The sequence below is a fragment of the Fistularia commersonii genome, chromosome 3, assembly GCF_037954325.1.
Source record: "Fistularia commersonii isolate RoL2024-O1a breed Wild chromosome 3, RoL_Fcom_v1.0, whole genome shotgun sequence".
Taxonomy (NCBI): Eukaryota; Metazoa; Chordata; class Actinopteri; order Syngnathiformes; family Fistulariidae; genus Fistularia; species Fistularia commersonii.
In genome coordinates, this window is record NC_141286.1 from 18,674,457 (window position 1) to 18,686,760 (window position 12,304).

The 12,304-nt window shown below is 38.6% G+C and overlaps 1 protein-coding gene across 5 annotated transcripts in view; it reads left to right on the plus strand.

Moving 5' to 3' along the window:
- The first annotated feature begins 1,761 nt into the window (after nucleotides 1–1,761).
- Nucleotides 1,762–12,304, plus strand: part of nav2a (neuron navigator 2a) — a 98,499-nt gene continuing 87,956 nt past the window's right edge. For 4 of the 5 annotated variants that reach the window (XM_086143983.1, XM_086143984.1, XM_086143985.1 and 1 more), the window contains exon 1: nucleotides 1,763–2,175. In XM_086143983.1, the coding sequence (XP_086000109.1) occupies nucleotides 1,957–2,175 (219 nt within the window). In that variant the 5' untranslated portion in view covers nucleotides 1,763–1,956. Of the gene's footprint in view, nucleotides 2,176–12,304 lie in introns of all 5 variants that reach the window. The other variant, XM_086143986.1, reaches the window with a different exon arrangement.

The window sequence follows — 12,304 nt, forward strand, 5'->3', positions numbered from 1 at the left end:
TCACTAATTGATGGGAGTTGAGCTGATCTGACACTAGTTCATTAATTGGCCTTCCTCATATTTAACAATGTTGAGTTAAAGAGTAAGAGGGGGGCTCCAGGGAGGGGACATTCAATTCCTGTTTTAGACACAGTATAGCACAAGAGAAGATACATCTTCCCCATTTCAAAAAGCAAGTAAAATATATTCCATTATTTGTACAAGGAGTGACATTAATTGCAATTCAGACTAGGTTTTAATATGATCACTGGCAGATGATCCAGGTTGTTTCCCTTGTTGAAATAGTCTCCATCATTATAGTAAAATGAGTAGTTGCACCGATGTGAATGTGATTTCGATGCTTTTTGCTGACAGTTTTGATCAGTTATACGTATTATAGTAGACCAGTCAGCACACAAAGTCAAATGTCAAGCTGTTGTCAAAGACAGGTAATATAGATGCAGGAGGGTTGATATAATGATAGATAGTGAGAAAGGAACAGCTGGGTCAGAAACTCACAAGCTGTGTACATTATATGAATGAATGAATTTTCATTTCATTGTGTCATACTTTTACTTCTTCTCATTTGTGCTGCACTTTATTGTAGAATGCTTTATAAAAAACTAATTGTCGTCATTGAGTCAAACTGTTGAAAATTGTTACAAAGTCATTAAGTTGGGATTTAAGAAGGAAATGATACTCCGCCTTCTGGCTGTCTTTCCACGTATTTCTGTTTGAAATGTTGACCTAACTTATTTTTCTTTTTCCTCTAATTTTGTGCATTGAAATTTTGCAAGACATCAGCAAGCCTTATGCTTTGTGAACTCCTTGGGTTTTTTTTAAACACCCCACATTTATTATCTTAAATATGTAGAGCTCTTTAAGTTGTGTTGTAAAGAATATTCCCTAAGAAATAACCAGTTAAATTTGAAAGATCCTTCTTTTAAAAAAGAACGAGTTACCAAGTGTTTAAGACAAAAATAAGTAATTAGTCCACAACAATTTTATGGCATCACAGCTCTTGATCAGTTTATTGAAGAAAACATATAACATCTCTCTAAAACCGACTGATTGACTTATCAATATGCAATGTCAGCTATTGCTCATTGTTTTCCAGTCACACAGCTTTTGAATCATAATTATATGTCATTAAATTAGGAAGTCTCACATAGATGGAGGTTTATGGTGCAAGGAGTAAGCTGGAGAGACAGTTTGTAGGTGTACTGAGTTGATGTGTTCAGCTGACCCTCCACATATGTCAGTCCTGATCTAAGCCACACCTGCTGTTAACCACAACTTACCCAGAGAAGGGGAGAGAGAGAGAGATAGAGATAGAGAGAGACAGACAGAGAGAGAGAGAGAGCAGCAGCAGCAGCAGAGTACAGCGTGTTTCAGTGAGCAGTCACAGGCTGAGTAGTCGCTGAAGCAAGCGGTCGCTGCAGCCTTTTGTTTTCCACTGCCTCTCAAACATAGCTCAGTCTTTCCTCCTGGCATCCATGATGTAATTTAACAGGGCTCAGTGGAGATACTCCTCTTCTTCCTTTGGTTGACTGTTGACACTCTGGCAGCACTGGCAGGAGATGGAAGGGGACAGTTGCTCTGTTGTCAGGCAGTGGTGAAATCTTCTTATTTGAAGTGGGACTTTTGATTTTTCATTTTGTACTTCAAGGATTTGTGCTTCTTGCTACCGAGAACTGCAAAGCGACAGGAAAGCAGGTGGGATCATGAGGGTTTAATCCCTTTGCTTCTTTTTTTTTTTCTCGGTAAATCAACTCCATATCTGCTCAGGTCCAGCAGGAGCACTCAAGACACTGACAGATTAAACATCACTGCAACCAGGGCTAATTTTCAATGGAAGCCATACAAGCTCCAGTGGAAAGAAGCTGGATTTTATGAACCTGATTTCCATACCGGTAGCAGGATTGCCATCTCTAAGTGGCAGTGGGGAAAGCACAGTTAAAAGACAGCCTTGAGAAGATGCCCGCTATCCTAGTGGCCGCAGCAATGAAGTCTGGACTCTCTAAACCCAAACCGGTGCACAGTGCTTTGCCCATCCCTCAAATCCCCAGCAGGCCATCAGCTTTAGCTCTGCCAGCGGCACCAATCAAGAGACACATTCCCTCCCTGAACCAGCAGGTGGGCTCAGGACATCCCAGAAGCACCACTTCGGTGTCAGAGGCCAGTGGAAACACTAAGGTCAGGGTAAACCTCAGTCACCTCACTGTTTCCTAGGTTACTAAGTGCTTCACTTTTCTGTCTTTTCCAATGTGAGACAAAGTCTTACATTTATCTGTTTTTTTTTTTTTTTTGGTTTACAAAATATAAATAAAATTGTGGCTGTAGATGTAAGCTGTGTGCTGATCAGATCCTGCTGTTGGATGGATGTTTTCCTTTCTGTCTGAGAAGGCATTCAGACTTGCATGAAGAAAAACCTCTTGACTTAACGTGTTTCATTTTAGCAGAACACACAACCTTTTTGTCACAAAATATGATGTAAATCCAAAGGGCTTTTCTCAGAAACATTGGGTTTAAGATGCCATTCAGTGCATAGAACATTTGCGTCACCATATTGTCTTAGAAACGTGGCTAAACATCATTTATTTAGTTTATTAGAATACTCTTTATTCTTGGAAGAAGATTTAGCAAGCTGTCTCTCTGCTCTCCAGGATGGCAGTTTAGCAGGAAAGAGGGTGGCTGTTTTGCCATGTTTGTGAAATATTGGCTGCGCTTAGCAACCCCACGCAAATGGCAGCAACAGCAAGAGGGATCACTCCAAAGCCTTGTACGGTAGTGAAGAGAAGTGTGTGCGTGCATGTCTGTGTGCTTGAGCCAGCCCATGCATGCTTGGCAACCTGTCCCTTCAGTAAGTGTGACCTGACTATGTTGAGGAGACAAATCTGAATGTGACAATGATTGCCTGAGGAGGAGGTTGGGAGGGCAGTGACATGTGTCCACTGATGGTGTCGTTTAATGGCTCATCACGTTTTCTCACTGACCTATTTTCTGACTTTATTTCTCTCCCTCTCTGACTCCTATATGAACCCTGCGTCTTTACTCTTGGTTCAGTTAACCCTTGACCTGCCTTATTAGCAACAGGTTTATGTAATATAATCAACACTAACTCTGACTGAATGCGTGACAATAGAATGTGAGTGTTTGATGAATTTTTATGTGTGACAGTGACATCGTTCTATATTATTAATTCCCTGGAGTTTGTCAACCAAAGCACCACCAAACTATTTAACAACAACTGAACTATTTATTTCATAAGAGGAAAAGTAAGCATAGTGTATGAATTTGCAGGTTTCATAACCCTGAAAATGCTAACAATATTGTTAAAAAAGAGGTTGCCTTGTCAGGGTTGTGGCAATTTTTTGGCTTTTTTTAACCTAAATCAAAGGAGAATATATATTTATAACCAAAAAAATGAATACAATTCTATTTAATTATGATTATAACTCTAATATTTCTCTTGGCCCTCACTACTCACTGCTCAGTAAAACAGGTAAACTTAATTGATTTCATGGTAATTCTAAATGCTTCCAGCAGTGATTGATTCTTGATAGTATAAAACGCTGCAGAAATCAGAAATGTCTGGAGAACTTTTTCAATCCCCTCCTTACCAACATTTCGCAATTATACTTGGACATAAATCGCTTGTAAAAAAGGGCCAGAAAGATTAACTTTAGCTTCCAAAGTAGCAGTAAATAGACCTAGTACATCAGCATAATCATAGGAGTGGGCTGATCCCTTCCTCACAACAACAAAAATAACTTTTCTTGTTATTGTTGTCACTGTATGAAATTTATTTAAGAAAGATTCTCTTTTTGACTCAATCAATTAAAGTGACTCCAACATCTTAAGAAGTGTGATAAGAGAGTGTAGAGGCCATTTTTAAAAACGTGTAATCCAAGGTTGAGTTGTGGGGCTTTTGTGTATTTAATTCATGCAGGACTTAAGGAACAGGTTTTCAGCTAGTCTGACAGTAATTTAAACAGTCTAATTGTTGATACTTATCCACAGAATAAATGAGTTTGTCACCTTTACCTCCCTCTCTGTGCAAACACTCAGCTGGGTGGCCCAGTTGGCACAAAACACATAAACATCTTGTGTACAACTACAAAAATAAATCTATAATGCAACAAGAGCAGCAGAAGGTTAGAGGAGGTGGTGTGTGTGCCTGTTTGGGTGTCTGTACATTGCTTAGATTGCAAGTCTCATACACCTTCTGAAACGGATATGACGGTTGTTATCTGAAGATATTTAATAAAATTTGAAATCACTTTGTGAACCCAACACAATCATCAATAAGGAAGGGATTTACCGTATACTCTGCTGACCTCTAGTGGTTGGTCTTTGCTTTGTTATCCCTCTCATTAAAGTGCATTCACATGTTCGTGCAAGTCATTCAAGGCCGCTGTTTTGTTTTCGTCAGTCTTATCCCTAACCTTTTACTCCTTATTGAATCTATGTTTGCATCATCGAAGTAACATAAGCAGCAATAACAAATATTATGCCTATGCTTTTGCAAATGAGGGCAAAGTAACAGAGAAGGATTTGTCCATGTGGCAGTGTGATTATGATCTTATCTCATTAGGTATCTTTGCAGATAAAAGGTTATTACACATGAATTTGAAGACTCATATCTGTTCAGCTGTTGCATATTAATCACCTGACAAAATGGTGAGACAGCTGAAAAGGGAAACATTATTTTCCTATTTGATCTTAATATTTGAGATTGATCCATGGCCAATGTAAAGATGTTAAGCCATAGCTGTTAACGCAAATCAATGGGATACAGGTCCATTACTGAAAATATGTAAAATTGATGGTTAATTTTCCTTCCTTTAAATTAGCATCATTCTCTATGTATTCCCAGTTGTGCTGATAAACTCATTTGAATGTTTTGAATTCTGAGTTAGTTAGATGTCCCGTATGGGCAGACTAATGATTCTTTTAAGAAAAGAGAGGGGACGGAAGCACACATATATAATTTGTTTATTATTTTCATATGTTATTATTTTAATATGTAACTATCTTTACTGTTTGGAGTACTTCTTTGCCAATACCAAATACAAAATATTCACTGACTGCTTCACTTTGCCCAAGTTTTTTTTTTTAAATTCCTTTGTTCAAAGAGAACAAGAGCGACAACGGTGTATAAGATTTCGGAACTTGTGCAATTTTAGCCAACTACTTCCAAACATGTATTTATCATGTATTTTTGCATTTTTATCATCCAGTTTTTTTACTTTTTTTCTATTGAGATATTTTATTTCAAAGGAGATTTTTAGGCAGACATTCATTGTATGTCACCCTCTCGTTCAGACATGTAAATATCACAGCTGTATATTTTCTGTGTAAGATCCAGGGATGGAGCTGGGGCAACAGCCAGAGCATGACCGGGAAACCAAGCTGCCGACAATACAGTCTCAAAATCATAAATCTCACAGTTTATCCAGGTGGAAAGCTTTGTGAATGTGAATTAGCGCAATCAGCTGAAATTGGTTTGCTGTTGTTTTCGTCCTTAGTCATGTAATATCGTCATGAGCAGATAAACTTGCTGTCAATCCATTGGTAAAAAGATCTGCTGTAAGTCAATCGGTGAAATTTTTAAGCACAAGGGAGCTTGGTGTCCAAAGACTGTTCAGACAGTCTCTTTTGACACTGATTTCACACACAGCGGATACAATGTTCAGGTCTAAAACAGGTTGAGAAAGAATTTCTGAAAGGAACTCTCACCTATCGCTTTGTAGCCTACTAAGCTTTAGATTCTCAAAGTTCTGGTATGAAGCTTGAAAGGGATCTTCTGGTAGAATTCAATACAGTTTAAATATTATCAAAAAACTTTAAGAAACCAAAATTACAGGAACAACATGGCAGAATTGGTCCTTTTCCAGGTTACATCTGAAGTGACTAAGAGGACTAAGGAACATGTTTGGGGGCGGGGGGATAAGAGGAGTTGATATATCCCTGCATATGGCTTTCAGATGGGCTTGGCAGGCAGGTATACATACAAGTTTGAAACGAAAAAAAAAATGGCTTGTTTGGACCACACTACTATTTTGTGGAGTTTTTATACAGAATCAGAAAAATTTATATTAACCAAGTTTGAAAAGAAAAAGGAATTTGTTTCTGGGTTAGCATTGAGAAGGAGGAGATGATTTGTATAAAATTCCTATATGTTTTTCTGTAAATATACAAAGCGAATGTATCCAAAGAACTTAAGATGAACTTCACTGGACCATTAGACAAGGTTTCTCTCATTTTTATCACATCCTGAGAAAAGCTATAACCTCCTTTTTATGGCTTATTTATCAAGCGAGAAGACATGGCCCAGCAGGTGAGAGTAAAGGGCAGTGTACTGCCATGCCGCTTTGAATTACTAAGGTCCTCCTCCTTGCCCAAAAGAGAACATATTGGGTGGGGGTCTGAGCGGACTACATTGCTTTTTTTTGATTTCCATGACAAAAGGCTACTCATACACACATATGCCCTCATGGGGTGCTGGACGTAAAACCCCGATTTAATGGATGTTTTATTGTTGAGAAATCATTGTTAGAAAGAATAATAAAAGCTTGTTCAGTAAAAGAGATGGGTCTTGTGAAAGGTCCTCATGGATTGGATTCTGCTTAACAATTTTGTGATTGTAGCTTTCACCGCTATTGTGTGAATACCTAAAATCCAATTTTGAAATCAAGGCTCTGTCTACATTTGTGAAAACCTGGCAGTTTTGAGATAAGACATTTTCACCCAACAGTGACTACAAATGTATTACTATCAGCGTCTGGCAGGAGGGAGTCTATGTTGCTGTCGATAAGCATGACAATACTACCATGTGTTCTTTGAAGGAGCGTTGTCCTCAAGATTCATCAAACTGGAGTTAAATGGCTGATGGTTGTGATATCAGTAAATGCTTCATACAGTCAGCTGATAAAATGGCAGCAAGGGTTTTTTTCCAAGAAAGAAAGATGCGATTTGAGACACATTTCTACATAGGGAAAGAAAGAGGAAACTCAATAACACAGGCTGGCATATTGTTTTTAAAGAAGATTTGTATTGGTGTTGTGAAATGTATGTCCTTAGCATCCTGATGCAACTTGTGGGTTTATTCAGGGATTGTTTTACTCTTATTATTACATTACATTAGAACATTTGAGTTTTCATTCTTTGAATATTGCTTTAGTCAGCCTTGGCATACATTTGGTGTCCTGATGAATGAAAAATAACCATTACATTATGATTTTACTGGTTTACTGAAAAGCCCTCATACTAACAATTTAAGCATGTTTGAAACAAAATAGCGCATGTCGGGTAGCGTACTGATATTCACTCTTTGAATTTAGCATTAAATATTAAGGGATAAGTGATCAGTTCGCTTTTAATTGGAGTCATAAAGGATAGATGTGATCATCAAACAGTTGGCTCCAGTTTTAATGACCTCATCTTTGCCTAATGTGTCTCGATCAGATTTCCATTTCCTGTGCGGTTGTCCCCTCGCCTTCCTGTGTGAAGTCATGGCAGGAGACGTAACCTTATTAATTAAGGCTGAGCATCTGCTTCTCCTGAGTCAACATCCTTTCATTGATCTCCCCCCATGGTGCTCTCCTCCCTGTCATTTCTCCCCTTCTCGACTTTCTTAGCGTTAGTTGTCACAAGGAGCCTGTTGGTGCAGACAAACGGGTCATTGTGAGTGGCGCCCTCTTGGGACACAAGCTGCAGAAGCTGTTAGACTAACACAATCAGTTCATCTCTGTCTGGAAATGGGAGGCCATTTGGAAACAGGAGAGCCCAGGAGGTAGGGGTCAGTGGGGATGAAGCCACACTCCCAGAGGTCCCTGCACGGAGTTGCCTAAGGCTGAAAGACTAGCTGTACAACAACATGACATCTGTGGAGTCAGCAGCGCAAGTGATGTCATTGGGTCATCCAGACCTTAATATTTTGATGCAACAAATCACTGGTACAAATATATTGCAGTTCACTCAATGATACAAGTTGAGAAAACAAGATGGTGAAACAAACACACAAAAAAGCATTGCAAATTTAGGTTGCTTATATGTATGGTATCATTCACACAGCCTGAGAGAAATGTATGGTCTTCATTTTTTTTTTTTTTTTCTTCAACAGAACACCTCAAAACAAGACTATTCAAGAATTATTTTTGAATTTGGTAGACACATTGTTGCATTTGTTTTATATATTTCTCTGGAAAAAAGTTTACATCTAATGGCAGCAAGCATTGCCATGACATAAATCACTGTAACATGACCATATCCTTTTATGAAATGGCTTCTCTCTGAATGGGTTACTTCCATTTGAGTTGTAACCCACCCCATTATCTATTTAATGACCTCTAAACAGCATTAAACATAATTTGTAGGTTTCCTTATCTTATAGGGACCTTAGGCTACCACTTTGTATCACACATTTAATGACTTAAACTGTGCCTCTGGTCACAAAGGGTAGGGTCTTAGCTCTCTCAATAATGATTGATGTAATTTTATAGTCCAGACATTGGCGCAGGTCTGAAAATGTTTCTTGGCTTCCTGTCAACACTAGAGAGTTCAAAATGAAGTGTTAAATGTGTACCCACTCAAATCAGTGTAAGGAAAATAGTGTGGCTAAATGTATCTATTATCTATTATTGACAAGGTATCACATAGCCATTGGAAGTATTCAACACCACTCAAGACCACTCAAGTTATTAATGTATCACACATTGTGCTCAGTAATGGGCAACAGGGCACAACTGACAAGTCAGGCTCAAACATAAGAATAATATAGATTTTGAAGTAGCGCTACAAATTTGACTTCTTTATACTGCTGAACCGTTTTGTTTTTTTCATGAAACACTGAAGTCTTATGTGTCACTGTGCAATTATAAAAACAGTTTGGCACCAAAGTATGTGACACAGGTCAATTTTAGAGACTTCTAGCTTTCAATAGTGTTTTAGGTGTGGTATAGTCAACATGCTTTTCAAGAGTTTGTAATAACTTCACCGTTATATCAAGTTCCCTGAATGAGGAGTAACCTAACAAATTCCAGTGGGCTAAAAATTTAGTTTGCGCACAATTGTTTGTTTGAAATAATTATATGTGTACTTTAACATTTTCATTTGAATTTCAAATAGACGTACTATGAGTCTGGTTTTATGTGGGAAGACAAACATGGAATTGTTTAATACAATTTGAAGCTAATTGTGGAATATAAAAGAGAGGAAGTCAATAAAATAGATTACTTCCACAGTATAGTCCTGTGCAGTAGATTTTGTATTGCCCCTCGACCCTTGCAAGTCCATATGTCTAACACTCAGCCAGGCAGCAGGTCTACCCTTGCCCCCTCATCAGTACAACACCACTCATCGCGAGTAGGAGGTTGGGGGTCCCCGCAAAACAAAGGGCCATCCATGCTGGAGGTTCCCCTCTTTGTCCCCAATATACCAAGATTTATCTTTGTCTGTGAAGAGAACCAAAGTCAGTCTCTTCACCACTGCCACATTTAATTGGCTCTTTGATGGTCTGTACTAAAACTGTTAAACACAATCCCTAAACGCTGACATTTTCTGTGCTTGTGGAGCCAGAGTCATTAAATCAATGCTAGTTAGGACCAACGTGGGACTGATGTCAGTGGTGCTGAAGACTGAGTTGTTAGTTTTCCTTATCTCAGCATTAGCTGAACCTTAAAACATTACAAAGAAATATACTTGTGCAGTGTAAACAGCATTTTAATAACTTTTATTAAGTTTGGCTATCAGCCGTTTCACGACAAACAATTCATTTCATTTCATTCTTTCAGTCAGCTACCAACAATGGTCCAAACTGAAATATCTTCAAGGATTGGATGGTGTTTTGTCCATTATTTTACATAGTGGATTAAGGTCATTTACCTGGGAGACTCTTTGACTTTTGCCATTGGCAGTGCCAACATATTCGTCGTAAGGGTCAAGGACGAAACATCCTATGTAGGGCTCGGTCATTTTATTAGTTTCAACAAAATTAAACTTAATTCAAGTTAAATGAAGTTATAAAGTTAAATTACACATTTAGGCTGTATTAACTTCAAGGTTTTTTTATATATATAAATGTAAAAAAAAAGAAATTTCCTTCATCATTTTCATTTCTTTTTGTTATTTTAAATGAGTTTCAAACAATTATGATTTGTTACATTCCATTTTTACTGACATTGTCATCGAAGTGAAACTCAATGGCCACCTGTAAAATTTATATAGAGGTTATCAATTTCACAGCCCTTTGTAATGTTTTTATCTGCAATTTCATTTTTGGCTTCACACTTGCCAACTTAATACCAAATTTCCATCCTAAATTCTAATATGGCTTCAATGATTAAAGCATTTTGGTTCAGCCTGCTGGAAGTGATCAGGCATCTCCCAGTGTGGGAACTTTCTGTAAATCTTGGGCCTTTCCCAAAATTTAAATTCAGCTTGTAATTTGTGGTCAGTGGTTGGGTGTGTGTGTTTGGTCACAGGGGGTTGGAATACACTCAAAAGCCGGGCATCCTGTACTGTGTTACACACACTCACACATACATGAATGCCTAGGTTATGAACCCGCTGTACACACGCACTTAAATATACACATGCAGCTGCTACAGCATGTTGTGGGTGACGGCTGATCAGAGAGCAGACTGTTCCACCTCTGGTTAAAGAAAATAAAACTTGACCAGCAGAGGGAATGGTTGAAGAAATAATAAATATAGGAGACAGTTAGTGTTGAGTTCTATGTGGTTTGGCCCAGGCATTTCCCACTTTTTAGTTGCTCCGCTGTTATCAGGGGTGGACCAATGATCCTTTTTTTGTCCTTTCTCTTCACTTGTTTTGTCATGGAGGGGGTTGTCTGCCATGGGGGTGGGGGGTTGATGGAAGGTTAAGAGGTCTGTCCTTTCTCCTTATTTCTCCGCCCTCTCAGACCAATGGTCCATAGAGAAGAGCTATAGCAGAATGCGTTGCTGTGGGTGTCCTTGGTGGGGGTCCACCCATACCCCACCCCCTCCTCCTCTCAGTGGATTTGGTTTGACTCCATGAGCAGCAGCAGAGGCCACAGAGCTCCTCTTGCCTTTCGCCTCTTCGGTTTATTTTTCCCTGTGTGTATCTTTGAGTGGGAGGAGATACACTGCATGCACTGGGCTCCCCCCTTCTTACGCTTACAGAGACCTGCTGGGGCCCAGGCAAGCAGCAGCACCATTATTGTGACAAGGTGCACTTTTAGTCAAACCTGCCATCTTCATCCTCTTGGATCTAGAGTTTTTGTCACAGGTCTTTTTTTAGGCCATGATATATATATATATACAAATATATATAAATCATATGGCCATTATATCTATTTTTTCCATTTGTGGATTTTTTTTTTTTTTCTGAATTCATGATGTCTTGATTGAACTTTGTCGGGTCAAGCTTGATTGACTTCAAGGTTTGAATGGCTGTTATAAGGATGTAGCTGGCCAGTCAGTACTCCTCATTGATGCATCGCAGGTGTCTCTGTAGGAAGCTTCAAGACACAACATGAGTTTGATGCTGTGTCGCTGGGAGCAGAACAACATAACAATGAAACTGGTAGGCCTTGCATATTGAAGTCCTCTTTTGGGTGGATTCACAAATTTTCAATAGCATGTAAATCCATTTGCATTGAAACACAGTACTCCGGGCTTTGTTTTCCTCTGGTTCCTAGCAGCAATTTTTTTACACTCAATGTTTCTTCATTTAATATCAGAGAAAAGTGCTGAAGGCATGTGTCCAGGTTCTCTCTGTACCTCATACTGGCTTTACTTTGATGTCTCCAAGGATATTTAAAATAGGCTTAGTAGGACTTCATTCAAAGTGTGGTGGTGTATTTGTGCACATTTTCTCCTTTCAAGACTTGTTTAATAAAGACCTGTCCTTTGGTTCTGCTGTGTGCACACTGATTGTGTGATTTTAGCAAACTGCTAACAGGATGGTAAATATTCAAGAGAATGGTACCATTGAAATAAAACTTGATAGCTCGGATGTAAGAAAGTCATATGATGCAAATAAATAAGAAAAATATGTAATTGCTACATATGAAAAGTTATAAGTGCTAAGTAATTTTGTAAAATCCCTAAAACATATAACCATAGCAAGCACGTTACTGAGTTTTTAGATTGCCAAGATAATTTTTATTTTTTATTTCTTACTGTCTTTCTCCATGTGACTGTGATTCCTATCTGGATCTGCTGTGAACCAACAGAGGAAAGGGAGCTGCGTGAGGAGAAGGTTATTACCAGTGACTAGAGATGTTCTGATAAGAAGGCTAGTTTAATTACACACCACTAGCCCCCACACAATATGA